Genomic DNA, 23257 nt, shown 5'->3' with positions numbered 1-23257 from the left:
CTGGACGTGCCCTAAACACCTCCCTAGGGAGGCGTTCGGGTGGCATCCTGACCAGATGCCCGAACCACTTCACCTGATGTGACATAAAAGGAAATAATCGAAATTTGAATACATGTAAATCCATCTTATTGTGACAGAATTTATATAGAAACAATAAGAAAAAGCTGTTAAGGGGATTTCCAAAACATTAACGTACATCAGCAACCTGTCATTTCAAGCAAATCAATTCCCAAACAAAATCAAAATCGCAAAGTTGTGCCAATTTATAAGACTGGCGACAAACACCAGATTATAAACTACAGGCCTGTTTCTTTACTTCCACAAATTTCCAAGATAATTTAATAAGTATTCAACAACCTGAGATGGGTAGGTTGTGAGTTCAAACCCCGGCCGAGTCATACCAAAGACTATAAAAATGGGAGCCATTACCTCCCTGCTTGGCACTCAGCATCAAGGCTTGGAATTGGGGGTTAAATAATCAAAAATGATTCCCGGGCGCGGCCACTGCTGCTGCTCACTGCTCCCCTCACCTTCCAGCGGGTGACCAAGGTCTACCCTACTGGATGAAATGAGTAGTGCTGAAAAATATCAATATAAATGTACCCCACATCCCTTTACTTTGAATGATTCTCCAAGGTTTTATTATTTTGTTTCAGCAAGACACTCCTCTTCAACCTGCTCCATCTTTGTTCCAATCTCCAGTGCACTCATCCGCTGACCAGAAGGAGAATGATTGCCGAGACGTGCTCATTAGCATCATCGTGGACAAGAGGTACACACCAAACCTTGCAGCAAATGTCCTCTGAATTGAAGTAGAACCATGTTTACTGCCAAGAGTGCAAACAAGGGCGTGCTTGACAAGTGAAAACATGAAATAAAATGTGCAAAAGGACTGAACATAATTGCAGTGTGCAATCTTCTAATTGATTGTGAAAAGAAGGGTGATTGTTATCTCCAAAGTTTGTAAAAGTGCATACAACTCGTGTTCATGAGGAATCTTTACATTCTAATCCTCGAGTACAGGCCTGGGCAATTATTTTGACTCGGGGGCCACATTTAGAGAAAACAATGTGTCTGGGGGCCGGTATATATCTATTTTTAGGAACACTAATACAAAACCTCAGAATAATATCTGATTGAATGCTAAAAACGTTATGACAGACCGCCTTAAAAAATGTAATGTAATTTAAATTTTTTCTATGGACGATAAAACACTGAATATTGACAAAATATGAACGTCACACCCCCTTTCCATCCACATATTTTACAATCAATTGAAACGCGACAAAAATGCAACAAACAATGAAATACGAACGTGAAGGGTACAAAATAAACCCACCTACAATCTGATATATCTGATACATCACTAAGCTTTAGAACTTTGTTGTGAAAATCTCCTTCCGTGTCCGTGGAACCGCTTCCCGCCCACACTGCTTGGTGCCTCGTCTGAGCTGTGGTGACCTAGATGAGCGTAGTAACTAATTAGATGACCATAGTAACTATTTAGATGAGCATAGTAACAAATTAGATGAGCATAGTAACTAATTAGATGACCATAGTAACTAATTAGATGACCATGGTAACTAATTAGATGACCATGGTAATTAATTAGATGACCATGGTAACTAATTAGATGACCATGGTAACTAATTAGATGACCATGGTAACTAATTAGATGACCATGGTAACTAATTAGATGACCATGGTAACTGGTATATCATCCAAAAGTGCAGATTCCAACCATTGAAATACTTAGTATAGTTCTGTGGTCGGCAACCTTTACCACTCAAAGAGCCATTTTGACCAGTTTCACAGAATAAAGAAGACAATGGGAACCGCAACCATTCTCGCGAATATCTGCTGGTGGTCACCCAGATAACAATAATAAGGGCGTGGCATGAAGCCATTTCCTTTGACGCCTTCTACAACATGTACAGACAGCTTGACAGTCCAGCAACATGTTGTATGTGGCTTCCGCTGATACACATACGAGATTGCAAGGCATACTGGGTGATACAGGTCACACTGAAGGTTGTGATATAAATAACTTTAACACTCTTACTAATATGCACCACACTGTGAACCCACACCAAACGAGAATGAAAAACATTTCTGGAGAACATCCTCACAGTAACATATTATAAACGCAACATAATAATTACCCAGAATGCTATGCATCCATGACTCTTTCAGGCTATATTATACACTCCGCTAGCACCAAACCCCGCTCCCCCCCCTTCCGTGCGTCGGTTGAAGTGGGCGGGGTTGGGGGCGCGGGGGCGGATAGCCTGAAATAGTCATGGATGCATGGTATTCTGGGTAATTGTTATGTTGCGTTTATAATGTGTTACTGTGAGGATGTTCTCCCTAAATGTGTTTGTCATTCTTGTTTGGTGTGGGTTGACAGTGTTGCACATATATATTAGTAAGAGTGTTAAAGTTGTTTATATCACAACTTTCAGTGTAACCTGTATCACCCAGTATGCCTTGCAATCTCATACGTATGACGATAGAAGCAGCGAAATGCATGGGTCCGGCCGGCACGCAGATAGCAAGGCGTAAAGGCGGGCGCGATGACATGTTGTAAAGGACGTTAAAAGTAAAGCCATCCCGGCACGCCCTCAATATTGTTGTCCAAGTGAAAATCAAAGAATGTTGACCACGGGTGATGTCCGGAAGAGGCTCCGAGAACCAGACTCCCCCCGTAACAATCGGGGGGTCGGAATTTGTGCAGCTGAGCCACATCAGAGTGGCCAAAGAGCAGCGGGTTGCTGACTCCTGGTATAGTTGAAGACTTACGGTCGTTAGAAAAGATGAGTGCACATTATAATGGCAGCTACACTTTACATCTTAAAGATCTAAAAAATATATATATTTGGGAATATCCGGCGGGCCAGATTGAAAAGCTTAACGGGTTTCCCTAGGTCTGCTCGAGTAACATACGCCACCTTCCTACTTCCTTTTCTTCTTTCCTCAATTGAATAGTGTTCCTCACTAGGATGGGATCATTTACATTATAACTTCTCATTGTATCAAATCGGTACTTGAAAAATTAGGCTGATGCTTGAACAGTGCCTGGAAAATTGAAAACATGCAAATAGAAGACAACAACACAAAAAACAAAGCTTTTTTTCATTTTTATACATTTTTGTGACATTCAAGTTGAGTTGAACATACTGGTGATTTCAATTATTCAATCGTTCAAATTGAAATGAAAACAATTAAAGTAATCCATTCAAAAATAGGGAATACAATCTACAACCAATATTTGTAATTATTTCAGAACTACAGAACATAAGAGGGGAAAAAGCGTGTCAAGAAAACGACTCGCCGCCGTACTTATAATTCCTGGGTTTTGTGAACGCATCCTCACTCGCTGTATCCGTTATCGGTGCATATTGAGGAGGTTCTGTCATGGTGTTGTGGCTGCTGGCCAATTAACGGCGCCTTCAGCTCAACAAAGTTTTTAAAATGCGCCTCGGCCTCTTGAAGCTACAATCGGCAGGCTAAATTTTTTACATAACATTATTTGCACAATATCCTCGCCCGGCACTTGTTGCTGGTTGCTGGTAATGAGAGGGTGTTCAGCGTGGTTAGAAAGATAGTGACAGGGAATACAACGAGGATGGACAATTCAACCCTAAACTCACTCCTTTCCTGCAAATGAAATGTCACTGATGCTGCCCATACCTGTGTCAATCAATCAATCAATGTTTATTTATATAGCCCCAAATCACAAATGTCTCAAAGGACTGTACAAATCATTACGACTACGACATCCTCGGAAGAACCCACAAAAGGGCAAGGAAAACTCACACCCAGTGGGCAGGGAGAATTCACATCCAGTGGGACGCCAGTGACAATGCTGACTATGAGAAACCTTGGAGAGGACCTCAGAAGTGGGCAACCCCCCCCTTCTAGGGGACCGAAAGCAATGGATGTCGAGTGGGTCTAACATGATACTGTGAAAGTTCAATCCACAGTGGCTCCAACACAGCCGCAAGAGTTCAGTTCAAAGCGGATCCAACACAGCAGCCAGAGTCCCGTCCACAGGAAACCATCCCAAGCGGAGGCGGATCAGCAGCGTAGAGATGTCCCCAACCGATACACAGGCGAGCGGTCCATCCTGGGTTCCGACTCTGGACAGCCAGTACTTCATCCATGGTCATCGGACCGGACCCCCTCCACAAGGGAGGGGGGGGACATAGGAGAAAAACAAAAGAAACGGCAGATCAACTGGTCTAAAAAGGAGGTCTATTTAAAGGCTAGAGTATACAGATGAGTTTTAAGGTGAGACTTAAATGCTTCTACTGAGGTAGCATCTCGAACTGTTACCGGGAGGGCATTCCAGAGTATTGGAGCCCGAACGGAAAACGCTCTATAGCCCGCAGACTTTTTTGGGGCTTTAGGAATCACTAATAAGCCGGAGTCTTTTGAAGGCAGATTTCTTGCCGGGACATATGGTACAATACAATCGGCAAGATAGGATGGAGCTAGACCGTGTAGTATTTTCTACGTAAGTAGTAAAACCTTAAAGTCACATCTTAAGTGCACAGGAAGCCAGTGCAGGTGAGCCAGTATAGGTATATATGTATGTATATATGTATATAAAGGTATATACAGTATAGGTATATATGTATGTATATATGTATATAAAGGTATATACAGTATAGGTATATATGTATGTATATATGTATATAAAGGTATATACAGTATAGGTATATATGTATGTATATATGTATATAAAGGTATATACAGTATAGGTATATATGTATGTATATATGTATATAAAGGTATATACAGTATAGGTATATATGTATGTATATATGTATATAAAGGTATATACAGTACAGGCGTAATGTGATCAAACTTTCTTGTTCTTGTCAAAAGTCTAGCAGCCGCATTTTGTACCAACTGTAATCTTTTAATGCTAGACATGGGGAGACCCGAAAAAAATACGTTACAGTAATCGAGACGAGACGTAACAAACGAATGGATAATGATCTCGACGTCTTTAGTGGACAAAATGGAACGAATTTTATCGATATTACGGAGAGGAAAGAAGGCCGTTTTAGTAACGCTTTTAATGTGTGACTCAAAGGAGAGAGTTGGGTGGAATATAATACCCAGATTGTTTACCGAGTCACCTTGTTTTATTATTTGGATGTCAAATGTTAAAGTTGTATTATTAAATAGAGGTCGGTGTCTAGCAGGACCGATAATCAGCATTTCCGTTTTTTTGGCGTTAAGTTGCAAAAAGTTAGCGGACATCCATTGTTTAATTTCATTAAGACACGCCTCCAGCTGACTACAATCCGGCGTGTTGGTCAGCTTTAGGGGCATGTAGAGTTGGGTGTCATCAGCATAACAGTGAAAGCTAACACCGTATTTGCGTATGATGTCACCTAGCGGCAGCATGTAGATGCTGAAGAGTGCAGGGCCAAGGACCGAACCCTGGGGAACTCCACACGTTACCTTAACATAGTCCGAGGTCACATTGTTATGGGAGACACACTGCACCTTGTCAGTTAGATAAGAGTTAAACCAAGACAGGGCTAAGTCTGACATACCAATTTGTGTTTTGATACGCTCTAACAAAATATTATGATCGACGGTATCGAAAGCAGCGCTAAGATCGAGGAGCAGCAACATAGATGACGCATCAGTCCATCGTTAGCTCCTTCAAAGGCTGTGCTACTTGCTGCAAAGTATTGCACTTTATATACAACAATGAGTAGAGGAGGGTTACGTGTGTGCATATGTGGAAATAAATGAACATTGACATTCCTTTTATTTTTTTTATATTTCATATATATAAGAAATACTTGAATTTCCGTGAATTCTAGCTATAAATATACTCCTCCCTCTTATCCCCACTCTGGAACCTGCCCCCGCCCACATCAACCCCCCTATCCCAATCTCCCGAATTCGGAGGTCTCAAGGTTGGCAAGTATGGTTCAAACCTTTGCACAAGACGAGACTTTCAACGCCGAGGAGCCAATTTGCGGAATTTGTTTGAATACAACAAAGCTGCACGCCCACTTGAAACACGACTGTCACACTCACTGAGGCTTTTGGTGAAGGTTAGTGCAAACAAAACATCGCAAAATGGTGTGCATCCCACAGAAAGTGTGGTACAAATGTATACATACCTAGGCTGATAAAAGACAGGTTTTGCCATTTTTTCACAGGACTGCATGTGTGAAGTACGACTTCCGCTTGGTAAAGATTTACACTGATGTCACCATTGCTTCCTGACATTTATGTCTTGTTTTTTTTTTCTACATTTGTGTGTGTATCAGGCGACGACCTGTTCCAGATTCGGGGTCAAAATAGTTTAGTGTATAACAGCATGGATCCTCTCCCAAGAGTTTGTGGAACGGAGGAAGTGTCCGCCACAGCAGATCATACCCTTGAAACCTTCTATCCTGTGTCGCCTACGGTGGACCTGCAGAAAGTGCATGTGTACAAGGAAGACGTGAACTGCACAGGTAAGAAATAATAATATTTATAATTCAGTAATGCGGACGCTGTATCGATCCGTTGTGGTGAAGAAGGAGCTGAGCCGGAAGGCAAAGCTCTCAATTTACCGGTCGATCTACGTTCCCATCCTCACCTATGGTCATGAGCTTTGGGTCATGACCAAAAGGACAAGGTCATGGGTACAAGCGGCCCAAATGAGTTTGGGTCTCTCCCTTAGAGATAGGGTGAGAAGCTCTGCCATCCAGGAGGAACTCAAAGTAAAGCTGCTGCTCCTTCACATGGAGAGGAGCCAGATGAGGTGGTCCGGGCATCTGGTCAGGATCAATCATCAATCAATCAATGTTTATTTATATAGCCCCAAATCACAAATGTCTCAAAGGACTGCACAAATCATTACGACTACGACATCCTCGGAAGAACCCACAAAAGGGCAAGGAAAACTCACACCCAGTGGGCAGGGAGAATTCGCATCCAGTGGGACGCCAGTGACAATGCTGACTATGAGAAACCTTGGAGAGGACCTCAGAAGTGGGCAAAAAATGGAGAAACTCAAAAAATATTAACAAAACTCAAGCAAATGCAACAACACATATTGTTTGATTCAAACAGTACTTGGATTTGTAACCAAAACAAGTATTTTGGTTCGAATAAAGGTGTTGTTTGGAAATCTTAAAAAAAGAATAAAAAAAGTAATATCCACAATTTTTGTTTGCGATTTCAAATCTGTTTTGTTTGATTGCATAAATTGGCGCACATTTCTCTCCATAAATGTGAGAATTTATGGTAGGATATTTTGTCAGAATGTACTGCACCAAAAAATGTATTATACTTCAAATATCATGCAGTATATATCTTTATACAGCATTAATATACCATATGGAGAGTTATGTACACATTCCTAGAAAAGATAGTATCGCTATTGTTAATTGTGAAAACATTTTTGTTTTTCCATTCAGGTTTCGGAGATCAATATTTTTTCCCTCACGCCCACACACTTTACTTTTTGGAAGACGAGGATGTTCGCTGTAAGCTTCGCCCTGAGCAGTTCAGAGCCAAGATGATCATGTTCCTGTTCGGATCTGCTCTGGCACGTGCACACAAACTGTTTGGGGTGAGTTATGGCTTCATATCTAGAAATAAATACCATATTTCCTTGAACTGCCGTAAGCGCCTGCCTAGAATTACTGCCGGGTCAAATTTGTTTTGCCAAATAATTAGCGCATGCTTAGCATTACCGCCGGCTCAGGATTAACGCCGGGTCAAACTCGTTTTGCAAAATATTATTTTTATTGGCGCATGTCTAGAATTTCCGCCGGCTCAAACTCGTCACGTCACGAGTGACACTTCACCTGTCATCATTTTCAAAATGGAGGAGGCTGATTTCAATCATTTGAAATCGCATAAAGGGAAGAAGATTAAGAGCTATTCAGTAGGATTTAAGGTCCAAGCTATTGAATATGCTAAAAAGAACAGTAAGCAGCTATGTTTTATTAATATACCGTAGCTGCGTGTGTCAAATATGAGTCATTAAATGACTCCCGCCTCCTGGTGGTAGAGGGCGCTAGTGATCCTTCTTGCGACTACTCGGCTGCAGAAGAAGTGACAACAAGCAGCAAGAGTGAGCAGCGATCGTTTAACTTTTCCTCTCGCTTGCACTTTTAACATGGAGGATTACATATCTAAAATAAAACAGTTTTCTAAACTGGACTTTCAATCAAAGCAGGAGGTAATAAAGGAAGATCTCCATCGAGACAGAGAGACTTTTAAAACTGAAGAAAGATAAGGAAGACTTCTATTAACAAGTTATCGATGCTTTTGCTCAGAAGGAGCTGCACATGGACTTCATTTATAAGTAAAGGTAAGACCATAATAAGGTTATTTTGTTAAATATGCTTTTCATGATGGTATCCTTACATCACACCCAAATTTATAAGTGCAGGCCTAAATTTACCGCATGCCTTTGGTAAGCGCCGGAGTGAGAAGAGGTTTTAAAATAATTAGCGCCCTCAGTGGCAATTCCATCATCAATCAATCAATGTGTATTTATATAGCCCTAAATCACTAGTGTCTCAAAGGGCTGCACAAACCACCACGACATCCTCGGTAGAGCCCACATAAGGGCAAGGAAAACTCACCCCAGTGGGATGTCAGTGACAATGGACAATTCAAGGAAATACGTTACATTTGTAAACGTGTTAGCATATTAGCTAATGCTGCCAATGCTAGCCAGATTACATTAACATAGCACGTATAAATACATGTATACACAAAACAATACTTAAAACATCACACATGGGACGGTTTAGTGCGTATGAATTGCTTTAGTTATATTGTAAAACTGACAAACATCGCTTGTAGCGATGAAGGACGAACCCATATGAGTAGAAACGCTATGGACGGATAGAAGATGGAACAGCACTTGCAATTCCGGTTGAAAGCCCGAAGCACGGGGCATTACTGTAGATGTTCACCCAGTAACACCTGCAGTAAGCAAGCCATAGGACAAACAATATCATACCTGTCCGCGTCTTTGCTTTTTCTTCACAAATTAGCTGCACCGTTTTATAAGCCGCAAGGTTCAAAGCGCAGGAAAAGAAATAGCGCCTTATAGTCCGGAATTTACAGTACGTCCTGAATTAACGGTTGCTTCTGCAATATGTTTGAGATTTGTGAATGTGAAAGTGGTCGAACTTACTTGTCTTCCCTCCTGTCTCCATCGATTTCTCTCTCTTTTTGTGTGGTCGACACTAAGGCCAAGACCAGGAGTGTGTTGGATCATCCTATTACAGTACAGGCAGTGGGGACCAATGGCAGACTCTTCCAGTTCATGGTCTTCCAGCTCAACACTACAGATCTGAGAGAAGACGACGGCATCAAGAACCAGGTTTTTACATCACCGTGCAGCTCTGAGGAAATAATGGTCTCAGTCTCTAATTGTAAAAATAGAAATGTGCAGTTACAATATCATCCCAATATCTAAACTAGTCCCTTAAAGGCCTACTGAAATGAGATGTTCTTATTCAAACGGGGATAGCAGGTCCATTCTATGTGTCATACTTCATCATTTCCCGATATTGCTTCATTTTTGCTGAAAGGATTTAATAGAGAACATCCACGATAAAGTTGGCAACTTTTGGTCGCTAATAAAAAAGCCTTGCCTGTACCGGAAGTAGCAGACGATGTGTGCGTGATGTCACGTGTTGTGGAGCTCATCATATTTGAACATTGCTTCCAATCATGGCCACCAGCAGCAAGAGCGATTCGGACCGAGAAAGCGACGATTTCCCCATTAATTTGAGCGAGGGTGAAAGATTCGTGGATGAGGAAAGTGAGAGTGAAGGACTAGAAAAAAAAAAAGACGAGGGCAGTGAGAGCGATTCAGATGTTATTAGACACATTTACTAGGATAATTGTGGAAAATCCCTTATCTTCTTATTGTGTTACTAGTGTTTTAGAGAGATTATATAGTCGTACATGAAAGTCGGAGGGGTGTGGTGACCGCCAGTGTCTCTGAGGGAAGCCACGTTTCTCGACGAGGCGCAGCGAAGGCAGTTGTTGGGGCCGGCCTGAGCTTTTTTTCCCCCTCCTCGACGGTTGAAGCATCCCACGGCCAGTCGGAGGAGGCAAGAGAGTCGCAGCTGCCTCTTTGACAGGTGAACGAGGAACGACGCAAGCTGCGCTCATGTCTACGGTAAGAGCCGACTTATTACCACCATTTTCTCACCGAAACCTGCCGGTTGACATGTGGTGGAGAACCATGTTCGCTTGACCGCTCTGTTCCATAGTAAAGCTTCGCCTTCGGGAATGTAAACAAGGAAACACCGGCTGTGTTTGTGTTGCTAAAGGAGGCCGCAATACACCGCTTCCCACCTACATCTTTCTTCTATGACGTCTCCATTATTAATTGAACCAATTGCAAAAGATTCAGCAACACAGATGTCCAGAATATTGTGGAATTATGCGATTAAAGCAGACGACTTATAGCTGGGATCGGGCTGGAACAAAATGTCCGCTACAATCCGACATTTTGCATATGATGACGCGCACGCCTCATCATATGCGTCATCATACAGACGTTTTTAACAGGATACTTTGGGCGAAATTTAAAATTGCAATTTAGTAAACTAAAGCGGCCGTATTGGCATGTGTTGCAATGTTAATATTTCATCATTGATATATAAACTATCAGACTGCGTGGTCGCTAGTAGTGGCTTTCAGTAGGCCTCTAAACTCATTCATTACATACACTTGTTTGAGCAAAACAAAGTCAATGGTAGATGGAGGTTAAAACGAATCAAGTCACCTCAATTATTAGTAGACTATTACCAGCATTTATTAACAAGTTGGAATGCATACAAAAGCAAAATATGGGGATTGTAAATGATAGACCAAATTCCAAAGAAAGTGCAGTTCCTCTTGAAAATACAAGGAAATTAAGTTAAAGTAGCAATGATTGTCACACACACACACACACACACACACACACACACACACTAGGTGTGGCGAAATGCTTCTCTGCATTTGACCCATCACCCTTGATCACGCCCTGGGAGGTGAGGGGAGTAATGGCTCCCATTTTTATAGTCCCTGGTATGACTCGGCCGGGGTTTGAACTCACAACTTACCCATCTCAGGGCGGACACTCTAACCACTAGGCTGTAGTTTATTTACCAGGATGGAGATGATAAGTATTAATATAGGGGAGCGCCTCCATACTGTGTATGCACGTTAGGTGTCCCGATACCAATAATTTGGGACCAGTACCAAAATGTATATTTATACTCTTTGATACTTTTCAAAACCTTTCAAAACATTTCAGTAGTGTGTATGAGAGTGTTTCAGTGGTGTGTGAGAGAAAAAACATTTCTGTTGTTATTTGAGAGCATTTCAGTAGTGTGTGTAAGAGGTCATTCTGAATAATGTCCCTAACGGCCCCTCATAATGTACTGTGTACATTGAAAAGTTGGCCCCCTCTGGTCATCAGTGTAAATGTTGCAAACAGTCCCTTTAACATGAGCCAAAAATGTTGCAGTCAAAAATGTTTGATTCCCTGTTACTATTTTAAGTTTAGCCCCTTAAAAATACATCAACTGCCCGCAAGAGGAAGAGAGAAGTTTTGCAGAATAAACATAGTGTTGTGTACACAGCCTCGATATGTCTGATTTATAAACACATTTACTGCACATTTCTTTCTGGATGCCTTTAGCCTTTTCCATGTATGGCATGTACCATTCAAAAGTCACTACATTATCTGATATATTTTAATAGTTGATGAAAGGAGGGAATGTTTATCATTAATTATTTTGTTGTAGGTTTGGCTAGATGAAGATGCAGAGCTCTACGAATTTGCAAAAGTCCGACCTCTCATCAAAAAGAAAGAAGTGAAGGTACAGTATCACACCTGCAGATATTTACTAAGTACTTTGTGGGACTAGATAGATAGATAGATAAACAGATAGATAGATAATACTTAATTGATTCCTTCAGGAGAGTTCCTTCAGGAAAATTTAAATACTAAAATAGAGTTTTAGATTTAGTGGGTGAGGAATAGGCCAAGTTCGGTAGCTACTATTATCACACCCAAAGAACTAAAAGGCCTATTTTATTTAATGTATCTGGCTATTTATAGCAAATATGTATACTATTTTATTTATATTTTGTAAAAAAAAAAAATACAAAATTACAATCTAATGAAATACAGAACTAAAATATTGCAAAGTATAGAATGAGCAATAAAGCTCATGAAAAGTGCAAATTTAAGCAGGCAAACAATATTTATCTTCGCTCATAACAGCGAGAATTACACTACTTTAAACTACTAGTGTCAGGGTCAAACACTGATGACATCTATTAAACAAGACAAGAAGCAAGGAATCAAACAGAGACAGAATTCAATTTTGCGCAATTGAGGAGAAACGCGCAGACACTGTACCCTTTGCACAGTGTTGTCCCACGCTCTGACGAAAGATTGTGAAGTGAAGTGAATTATATTTATATAGCGCTTTTCTCTAGTGACTCAAAGCACTTTACATAGTGAAAACCCAATTTCTAAGTTACATTTTTAAACCAGTGTGGGTGGCACTGGGAGCAGGTGGGTAAAGTGTCTTACCCAAGGACACAACGATGGCGGAAGCGCGGATCGAACCTGGAACCCTCAAGTTGCTGGCACAGCCAGTCTACCAACCGAGCGATAGCGCCCCTCTTTTATTTGTACGCCTCCTCTTTTATTTGGACTCTCCCTCGTTACATGGCAATTGCTGTTTCTAAGGGGGGGGGTTCGTAAACAGCCATCGCCTTTGGTTACAAATCAGTTCAAAGACAAGGTCGTAAAACAGTTCAAAGAAAAAGTGCCTGGAGGTGGGTCAGGCCCTGCCTCCTCTCCGCTTTGTAGATCTCGGGTCAAGAAAAAATCTTCCTGTTTATTACGATAGAAGAAAGAAACTGACGCCTTCATGTCGCTTCCCATAGTACACAGTGGAGTTTTACAAGCCTTCTGCTTGGCAGGATCAAAGACAGCTTTTGTCCTCTCGCAGGGCGAACTGAACTCTATGTAACACAAAGTTTTGTGATGACTTAGATACAATTATTCCGACAACTAGACTTACAAATACTAAAGTAACTAAAGCTGCAAGCAGCGATGGACGGGACCGACTTTGGCTGCTTCCCCCGCGACCCAAGCCCGGATAAGCGTTAGCTAGCCGGCAGCCATCTTAACAAATATTTCACACGAGGGCCGAGCACAACTAATGTTATTATTCAAATATTGTGTCACTGGCGCGTTTATGCCATTTATAAGATAACATACTGAAAGCGGTAGGAAAAAAACGAAAAAAAACATCTAGCTCTCTGTGTGAGCGCACGGCGGCCATTTTAGAAATGTTTTTCAGCGCAACGGTTCTTTGAAGGCTAATAAAATCAAAACCGGACCATTCATTGTCTTTACCGTAGCATAAAAAGTGCATATGGCCTTCAAACACCACAACAGTCAGGCACCATATGTAAGTACCCAAAATAAAGAATGTCGCACGGTTGTTTTTTAGGATATGCAGGCAAACGACAACTTTAAAACATACCGGCTTGGCTACGGCACCTGGCAGCCATCTTGGTATAGACCATCACAGCCCCTCCCCCACGAATGTTGGTGCGTGCGCAACAGCAGCAGACAGTACGGAGAACAAAAACGAAAAAAAAAACGTCTCCCTCACTGTGTCTGCGCATGGCGGCCATCTTTGAAATGGTTTTCAGCGCAGCGGTTCTTTGAAGGCTGATAAAACCAATATCGTAGCAGTGATTAAAACTATTTCATCAACTTTTAATCAGATGGGTTCAATATCTCTTCTCTTGCTTATTTGAAGCTGAAACGACAAACGTCTTCAGAGGAGATAATGTTAGAAAAAAAGCGAGATTTTTTTTAGCCAACTTTTGCATTGAAGGGGGAATTGCAAACTTCTTGTTTATTTTAGCTGGGAGGTAAGAGTGTATGAAATATAGGTCTAAGTGAGACCTACATATAGGTTTTTGTTTCATGTTTCTACGACATTCCTACTGGAATTTAGAGACAGTTTTGTCTGTGTTTTCTTCCTAGGGCGGGTTGGAGCGGAATTTTGAGTTTTGGGTTTTGTTTTTTTCGATTCGATCGCAATTTTCGCCAGTCCTGATGTGAGTTTTGAAGCATGTCAAGGGGGTCAAATTACAGCTCAAAAAGGCGGCGGTATAATAATAAAGAATAATAGTAATAAAACCTTAGAAATTCAATAGGGTCCTCCGTCCCAAATAATAATATGACTCCTTTAATGCGCCTTTTGTATGAAGAAAGACCTGACTAGACCCGCTCATCGGCCTTATAATCCGGTGCTACCTATGGTCCGGAAAATACGCTCCATTTAATTTGTTCCCCACATGTTTAGATTCGGTTGATATGAACAGTTTTGCCATGACAATAAAAGCGAGTAGAAGGTTTTGAACAAACTGTGACTGTAAAATGTAACAATATTTTAATCGGTTGTTTTTTTTCCACTGTAGGTTCCAGCCGGTCTTGCAGGATATAAGGCAGATACCTTCTCCAAGTTCCTTGCCCTGTACCTTCACAGCTCCATGTCGCCCTAGGACCCCAGGTACTAAGTGCAAGGCCGTGTTCCTCTTGGCCAAAAGTAGATGCACCCCTGCATTTGTGTCAGATCATGCAGCACTTCTCCCAGACTGTTGTTGAAACGACAAATGCGTTGGTATTCACATGTTTATTCTTTTTGTTTGCATTGGAACAACAACAACAACAAAAAACACAAAAAGCAAATTGGGGTATTATTTTACACAGAACTCCAAAAAATGGATTATTGGCGCTCTCAACGGAATATTTGGTAGCACACCTTTGGAAAAAAATCAATGTAAGCATCAACGAGTTTCTCCTACTCGCTACTGGAGTGTTGGACCACTCTTCTTTTGAAAACTGTTCAGGTCTCTGAGACGCGAACTTCTCCCAACTGCTGTTTTTTAGATCAGATGTTCTGTAGGATTTAGATCTGGACTCACTTCACAACTCTCCAGTGCTTTGTCTTAAGCCATTTTGGTGGAATCCATTTAAATAGAAGCCTTGTGTATTTTGCTGTGGAGTGTCGGACTCAACCTGGAACTGCTGATGAGAGGGGAGACGTACAACATCGGCTCCACAGCCTCAATGCAGGCGGAGTCAGTGGAATTCATGAGTCACTTATTATTTAATTGTTTTTTTTGTAAAGATAAGCTTGCTGGAATATTTTGTGCTTTATTAAATAATGATGGTGTGAGTTCATAATGGCCACTTATCTCTGTATTCACCACATTGGCTGTTTGTGTTCGCGTTCACTGTCGTAGATCAATACAGTTACACGGAGTATTGCATATAGATTTTTATTTGTGAAAGCACTTTAGATTGAGCAAACAACCTCAAAGTGCTACAGTGACTTTAAAAAAATACAAAACATTAAAACCAAACAACGCTTAAACCACAAATAGCTGCCCCCAACAAGTAAAAATAAATAGTAAAAAAAATATAAACAAAAACAACCTAATAGCTAGAACTAAAACACATCTAAAAAATAAGCTTTTTTAAATAGAAGGGTTTTAAGGCTTTTTTTTTTTTTTTTTAAAGCATCCACAGTCTGTGGTGCCTTCAGGTGGTCAGGGAGAGCGTTCCACAGACTGGGAGCAGCGGAGCAGAAAGCTCGGTCTCGCATCATTTTACTGTCATAGATCAATACAGTTACATGGAGTATTGCATCATTTTACTGTCAGATCAATACAAAAACATTTTTATTTTTTTTCCCCAAGATGGCGCTGCTGTAGTGGCTGCTGTAGGCAGGAGCTCTGTGCTCTTGTATCATCCTTTTGTGTTTCCCTCTTGTTTTCATGTGTTATTATATTTTTTTGCATTTTGGTCCGGGACCCTTTGGGACTGTGTGACAAGGGGCGGCACTTTCGTGACCTCTGTGCTTTTTTTGTGGACTTCTGGATCTGCCTCCCGGGAGCCTTTTGGCCATGGAGACCAGCTGCAGGGTATCTGCTACACCAGAGTCTGTTTGGATGTACTGGAGGAGATGCGGATGAGGGGACAGGACTGCGGAGCTAGCACTGAGCGCTGGGACGAAGAAGCTCCGCGGTGTCTTGACTGGGTGAGCAGGTGTCAGACACCTCAGTCACCTTGGACGTGTCCTCGCTCATCCATGCGGACTGGACACTGGCCGAGAGTGGAGTCAGCTGTCTTGGTTGCTTTGTTGGGTCTGCTCCTGTCTCTGACCATGCTCCCTCCTCCCCAGCAGACGATGGCGTGGAACACCGCAGAGGCCACCACAGTGGATATGTTTATTTTACTTTTTATTCATAGCTGTATGTAGAAGTGTCTGCTTGTATCTGCTGCTTTAATGTCTTTAATGTCCTCTGTGTTCTTTGATGTTTGATGTTTCCCTCTTACACACATGGAAGAGGGATGTGTACTATGGCTATGAGTTGTTCTTTTCCCTTGGCCTCAGTCTGCACCCCCATTCCAGGGCCTAGGCTAAGACCGATTTTTTATTTTAATTTTCTATTTTTTTTCTCCTCCCCCCCCGCCCCCCTGTTTACCTGTATCTCACCTTTTTTGTAAGGGGCGCTGGAAGCCGGCAGACCCGTCAGCGATCCTGTTCTGTCTCCCTGTAATGTTTGTCTGATCTTGAATGGGATTGTGCTGAAAAATGTAATTTTCCTGAAGGAACTCTCCTGACGGAATAAATAAAGTACTATCTAATCTAATACAGTTACATGGAGTATTGCATCATTCCAAGAGTTTGTCATTGGTACGTGGAATTCAATGATGAAACATGTACGCACTAGACCGGTCAGTAATCAGTAAAATAAATAGTAAAAAAATATAAACTACAACAGTCTAATGGCTAGCACTAGCCCACACATATCTAAAAAAAGGGTTGTTGTTTTTTTTAAAAAGAAAGGTTATTATGACTTTTTTTAAAAGCATCCACAGTCTGTGGTGCCCTCAGGTGGTCAGGGAGAGCGTTCCACAGATGACAAGAATGCCAAAATAACAGTTTGCTCATTTTGACAGGCCTCATTTCTATCAACCTTTTTGACTTTTTCACAAAGCCAAATATTAACTTTGACTTCCAACATAGATTTGAGTGAAATGGCCTGTTTGAAAAATGGACATGAAATAAACTCGGACTCTTTTGGCGTTCATTGTGCTGACCTAAGTCTTTCTGTACTCTGACAGAGTGAAAGTTGTGACTTATTACTCCCAGAGGGTTTTAATCTAGCACTTGTGGATTGTTATATTGTTATGAGCCTGAGTGTGAAGCAAATGAGCCCACATTATTATTATTATTATTATTATTATTATTGCTTATATTCCAAAAGCAGTGAAGTTGTCAGGTTGTGTAAAAGGTAAATAAAAAGAAAATACAACAAATCCTTTTCAACTTATATTCCATTGAATAGACTGCAAAGACAAGATATTTCATCTTCACACTGACAAACTTTGTTCTTTTTTGAACATTGCTAATTTGAAACTGAATGTCAGCAACACATTGCAAAAAAGGCATTTTTACCAGTGTGTTCCACGGCCTTTCCTTTTAACAACACTCAGTGTAGGTTTGGGAAGTGAGGAGACACATTTTTGAAGTGGAATTATTTCCCATTCTTGCTTGATGTACAGCTTAAGTTGTTCAACAGTCTCCTGCCTCATATTTTGGCCTTCATATTTTCAATGTGAGACAGGTCTGGACTACAAGCAGGCCCGTCTAGTACCCACACTCTTTTACTACAAAGCCATGATGTTGTAACACGTGGCTTGACATCGTCTTGCTGAAATAAGCAGGGGCGTCCATGATAACAACATATGTTGCTCCAAAAGCTGTATGTACCTTTCAGCATTAATGGTGCCTTCACAGATGTGTAAGTTACCCATGCCTTGGGCACTAATGCACCCCCATACCATCACAGTTTGCGCCTAAAACAGTCCGGATTGTTCTTTTTCCTCTTTGGTCCGGAGGACGCGACTTCTACAGTTTCCGAAAACAATTTGAAATGTGGACTTGTCAGACCTCAAAACACTTTTCCATTTTGCATTAGTCCATCTAAGATGAGCTTGGGTTCAGTGAAGCCAGCATTTCTGGGTGTTGTTGATAAATGGCTTTGCATAGTAGAGTTTTAACTTGCACTTACAGATGTATGAACCAACTGTAGTTACTGACAGTGGTTTTATGAAGTGTTCCTGAGCCCATGTGGTGATATCCTTTACGCACTGATGTGGCTTTTTGATGCCTGATGGATGGAAGGTGCCTAATATCATGGCTTACATGCAGTGATTTCTCCAGATTTTCTGAAGCTTTTGATGATATTACGGAGCGTAGATGGTGAAATCCCTAAATTCCTTGCAATAGCTGCTTGAGAAATGTTGTTCTTAAAGAATTTGCTCAGGCATTTGTTGACAAAGTGGTGACCCTCGCCCCGTCCTTGTTTGTGAATGAGTGAGCATTTCATAAAAGCTGCTTTTATAGCCAATCATGGCCCCCACCTGTTCCCAATTTGCCTGTTAGGATGTTCCAAATAAGTGTTTGATGAGCATTCCTCAACTTTCTCACTTTTTTTTTTCCACTTGTGCCAGCTTTTTTGAAACATGTTGCAGGCATCAAATTCCAAATGAGCTAATATTTGCAAAAAATAACAAAGTTTATCGGTTGGATCGTTAAATATCTTGTCTTTGCAGTCTATTCAATTGAATATAAGTTGAAGAGGATTTGTTGTATTCTATTTTTATTTAGCATTTACACAAGGTGACAACTTCACTGCTTTTGGGGTTTGTCATACAATTGGCAGGAGAGAGAGATCAACAGAATGTGGAGAAAAGGGACAAACAGTAGATGGAGGAACAGAAAGACAACAAGGTGAAGGCAGAAGTTGCAGATTGTTGACCTCAGTATTTGTCAAGTCTTGGTTTTGTCCCTGATGACATTTCTTATAAACCTCCATGGGTTATAAACCCATCAGTTTGTCCTCCTTTAACATTTGTTCATAGCTATCATATTTCCACCAATGTATCTTTCTCTAAGTCTTCTGCTAGTTGGTGATATCTTAGAAATATGAATATTGCCCAAAAAGTAATATAACTTAGCTGTGTTTGAATGTATTTCTGAGCTATAACATTTCTCATAACGTTTACTAAATGCTTCCTTTGTTTCAGTTGGATCCACATTATTTGTATCATTTTTTAAAGTAAGGTAGTTGTTTGATTTGCCATTCTAGTACTTTACCAGGTTTTTCATATTGGTCATTGAATGTCTGTTTAAGTCCTTTATGGTCAGGACTTAACACATACACACACACAGACAGGAAGGAGGAATATAAAACTAATGATTTGGCTTCTACAATTTAGGGAATGCCTCATTTTTTTTTTAACTTGACCTCCTCCAGGAACTGCAGTCCTGTATAAGGAGGCTCGCTTGTCATAAAGCAATTTTTAGTTGAGTAAAGTGTCTCAGACGCCTCCTTTGATCCAGCCCCACCCCAGGGTCGCCCTTCTGTCCGAAATACACCAATATTTCAAAATGAAACAGTTTTTATACTGATTTATATTCTTCATTTTTTAGTTTTTCTCAAAGCCAGAAAGTAGTTTAAAGTAGTGCTGTGAACTCAGAACACAAATTGTTCACTGAAATGAAGGGTGGATGATAAATTGTTGTCCTGATAACAAACTTTTTTGGTTATGATACATCATTTCAAATGAATTGTACAACAGTACACGTGACTATGTGCTTGTACTATTGTACTATGTGCAGGGACGTAAGAGTACTCAGCATTGAGTGAGCCACACCACAACACTACGGCGCTGGGCGGTGTAACGTAACGTCAATTCAGTGGTACTGGCAGGTAAAAACACCACAAGACCAGAAGGTTTAAGAATGCTTTATTTGGTGGTCGCCATCACAACATACAATTTCAAATGCAACCATTCACCAAAAGAAAATTAAAAGGCCAAGGTTGTCGTGTACTTCATGGGGGGAAAAGCAAAATTCAAAATAAGCATGTTCAAAAATAATGTACCTCTCCCACGATGGTGAAAAACATGTTCCCACCCAGGTGCAGCAGATTGTATATAACACTCCCCCATGATGCTTCAATCAAACAAAACAAGGAAAATGTATCTAAGATGAACAGAAGACAAATATAATCCAAATCCAATCATATTATTTCAGCATATTTAATTTTAGAAAGTAAATCCTGAACCTCAAGACTAGAAAGAATACATTTCTGACAGGTGGTTATTTTCCATTTGATTGGGAAAAAGTTTGTGCAGGTATATTATTTCAAATAAAACGTCTTAAAATGTTTTCGTTTTCTGCTCTAAATAATATCAAAAGGTTTGAAAAGCAAAGAAGACATTAATAACAGGCAACATCTGATTGCATACTTAAAAAAATTTTTTTTTTTTTTTACAAAAGTGGTCCAAATGCACACATGACTTTGGCATTTTTGTATTGCTGGCTCTGACATGAGCCTTCCTGGCATATTTCTGAGCAACTTGCATTTTTATTTTTGTTTCTGCTGTAGTGGAGTTTCCTTAACGTCCTCCATTGGAGTCTTAGCATCAAGACCGCGGTTAAAGGCAACGAGGCCACCCACACCTGCACCGACCACCGCCCCGACTGTTCCTACAGCTGCACCTATTCCTACTGCTAACCCTACACATCCTGTGACTGCAGCTATTATGGGGGCAGCCGCGCCAAATGCTGTCAACAAAGCCAAGCCAATGGCGGGACCCACTATAGTTTTCAGCTTCTTCCTTAATGCAATTCTCCCCTCCTCCCGAAAGATGGCCTCTACCTTCTTCAACATATCATTGGTATAAAACCCAGTTGCAGTCTTCTCCGCCATCTTCTTCACTTTCATCAAGAGTTGTCCAACCTGTGCCACATTACCGGGGTTTTCATTGTTCAACAAGTGGTACCGGTCGCCACATTTTTTGATCAGACCTTTAAGGTCAGCCGGAGCATTTCTCAGGTATTCTTTAATGCTCATCCCCTTAAGCTCATCCCCTCTGGTAAAAAGAACCACGGTGTGAGATTTGAGGGCTTCCTCCCCAAATATGTTGGCCACATTTAGCGCAGCCTTGTTCACATCATCTGTATAACGGCCGATCGGCACCACCAAGAGAAAAGCATGTGGTCCTGGAGTACAGAAAGCCAAACATTTAACCATCATAGTATTTATCTCATCCTCACTCATGTGAGTGTCCCCGAAGCCTGGTAGGTCAACCACCTCCACTCTTGTTGGTCTTTCCTGGTCAGTGTCCAGTAGCCGCTCAGTGCTTCCCTGCTGACATTCGCGGGTCACCGAGGAGAAGCCGACCTCTGACAGGAAGTGCTCGCTGCCCAAGATGGTGTTGCCGGTCGCACTCTTGCCAACTCCTGTATTTCCCACCAGAACCAGCCTGAGTTCTCCAGACATGGTGAGGCTTTTGTTCTTTGTGGCCTTTAGCTCAACTCAGCAGTGGCGGAAAGACTGCAAAACAGAATTAAAAACTGATTCAAATGATTCATGTAACCCACAAAAGTATATTGAGGATATTGTTGTCCTTTGGGGGTAAATATCTGTACATTATCTACCATATTTAATTGAAAACATTTAAATTCAAAAACATTGATTGTGACGTGGTACTGTTGGTCCAAAAGAACCCAGGGTTAAGAAGACGTTCACAAGTAGCACCCAAAACAGCAGGAACACAAAAGAGATATCGGCCCAAACCCTTCTGGAGGCGCTCGGTCGAGTTCTAGCCGAGGTGTCAGTGGCAAGCCAGCAGCAGAGCCAAGTGCTGCAAATGATGATTAAATATCCCGCGGAGTTTCCTGTTGAAATCGTCGCGGAATGATGACGCTTATGTTGACGTGTGCTTGTGACGTTATTGGTTGGAGGGGACATACAGTTGTGATCAAAATGATTCAACCCCCACACTATTTTGGTGTTTTAGCAAGTAGGAAATGTATTCTGTATTTTGTTTATAGTCATGTCAAATAAAGATGTGTCAAATAGACATGTCAGAGTTATTTGGTGACGAACCCCAAGATGCAGAGATGGAGGCAGGCATTGAATGGGAAAACATGGTTTTAATATAAAATACTACAACTAGAACAAACAAAGGGAACAAACAAAAAGCACGCACGTGGGCGGATATAACAAACTAAGGGCTATGAACAAACAAATCGGAAGCAGGGAACAAAAAAACAGTAAGCTACAAACATTTACCAAATATAGCTTACCGCTACGCTGCAGTCACAGGACCAGTAGGAATGACAAGTAGAAAATGACTGACACGACAATACAAATGATCCAGCACTGACTGGAGGAACAAAGCAGGTTAAATAGGAGCAGGCTGATTGACATCAGGTGTAGCCAGATGCCAATCAGCCGCAGCTGAGTGAAAACAGGACACAGGGAGACAGACAGGAAGCCGAACCAAAATAAGAGCACTAGACAGGAACTAAGGACAGGAAATACTAAACACAGAGGAAAAAACTACAACGTAGTCAAACTGTCAGAGGAAAGCCTGACAAGACAAATGCAACTTCAATTGTAACACTGTATTTTACAAAATAGGAAAAAAGGACATTTTTCTTAATATCTCATTGACAAAATGATTCAAGCCCCTAGTTCCATGCATCTTTAGTACTTAGTAGAACAGCCTTTGGCAGTAATGACATCCTTCAAAGGTGATACATAAGCTTCTTGCAAGCATCTACAGGTATTTTAGCCCATTCCTCTTGGGCAAAGGCCTCCAGTTCATTCATATTCTTGGGCTTGCGTGCTGCAACTGCCTTCTTCAAGTCCCACCACAGCTTTTCTAGAGGATTTAGGTCTGGCCACTGTGAAGGCCACTCCAGAGTCTTCCAGCCCTTCTTCTGCAACCACTCTGATGTTGATTTGGAGGTATGCTTGGGATCCTTGTCCTGTTGGAAGGTCCAACGTCTCCCAAGCCTCAGCTTCCTCACTGACTTCATGACATTTGCTAGGAAATAGAATTCATAATGCCTTGAACGCGCTGGAGATTCCCGGTACCTGAGGCAGAGAAACAGCCCCAGAGCATGATTGACCCCCCACCATGCTTAACAGTAGGCAAGATGCTCTTCTCTTTCTAAGCTTCATTTTTTCTCCTCCAGACATAACGTTGATTCACAGGTCCAAAGAGTTCCACTTTTGTCTCATCACTCCATAGAACAGTTTCCCAAAACCTTTGGGGTTTGTCCAGATGATTTTT

At 41.3% G+C, this 23257-nt stretch overlaps 2 protein-coding genes across 7 annotated transcripts in view; one reads left to right on the top strand and one right to left on the bottom strand.

Moving 5' to 3' along the window:
- Nucleotides 1-23257, top strand: part of mrpl37 (mitochondrial ribosomal protein L37) — a 135743-nt gene that overhangs the window by 5616 nt on the left and 106870 nt on the right. For 2 of the 5 annotated variants that reach the window (XM_061884620.1, XM_061884619.1), the window contains exons 3-8: nucleotides 657-772; nucleotides 6303-6491; nucleotides 7440-7594; nucleotides 9236-9367; nucleotides 11796-11870; nucleotides 14506-14597. In XM_061884620.1, coding sequence (XP_061740604.1) covers nucleotides 657-772; nucleotides 6303-6491; nucleotides 7440-7594; nucleotides 9236-9367; nucleotides 11796-11870; nucleotides 14506-14589 — 751 coding nt within the window. In that variant the 3' untranslated portion in view covers nucleotides 14590-14597. Of the gene's footprint in view, nucleotides 1-656; nucleotides 773-6302; nucleotides 6492-7439; nucleotides 7595-9235; nucleotides 9368-11795; nucleotides 11871-14505; nucleotides 15275-15789; nucleotides 16747-19784; nucleotides 20278-23257 lie in introns of those variants that run through there. The other 3 variants (XM_061884618.1, XM_061884617.1, XM_061884616.1) reach the window with 3 other exon arrangements.
- The window catches only part of LOC133541300 (GTPase IMAP family member 4-like), a 67274-nt gene continuing 63912 nt past the window's right edge, over nucleotides 19896-23257 (bottom strand). For both annotated transcript variants that reach the window (XM_061884630.1, XM_061884629.1), the window contains one exon: nucleotides 19896-21507. In XM_061884630.1, coding sequence (XP_061740614.1) covers nucleotides 20536-21453 — 918 coding nt within the window. In that variant the 5' untranslated portion in view covers nucleotides 21454-21507 and the 3' untranslated portion in view covers nucleotides 19896-20535. The remainder of the gene's footprint in view (nucleotides 21508-23257) is intronic.

This window comes from Nerophis ophidion, linkage group LG23 (assembly GCF_033978795.1).
Source record: "Nerophis ophidion isolate RoL-2023_Sa linkage group LG23, RoL_Noph_v1.0, whole genome shotgun sequence".
NCBI lineage: Eukaryota > Metazoa > Chordata > Actinopteri > Syngnathiformes > Syngnathidae > Nerophis > Nerophis ophidion.
This window is presented reverse-complemented; position numbering and strand designations above follow the sequence as displayed.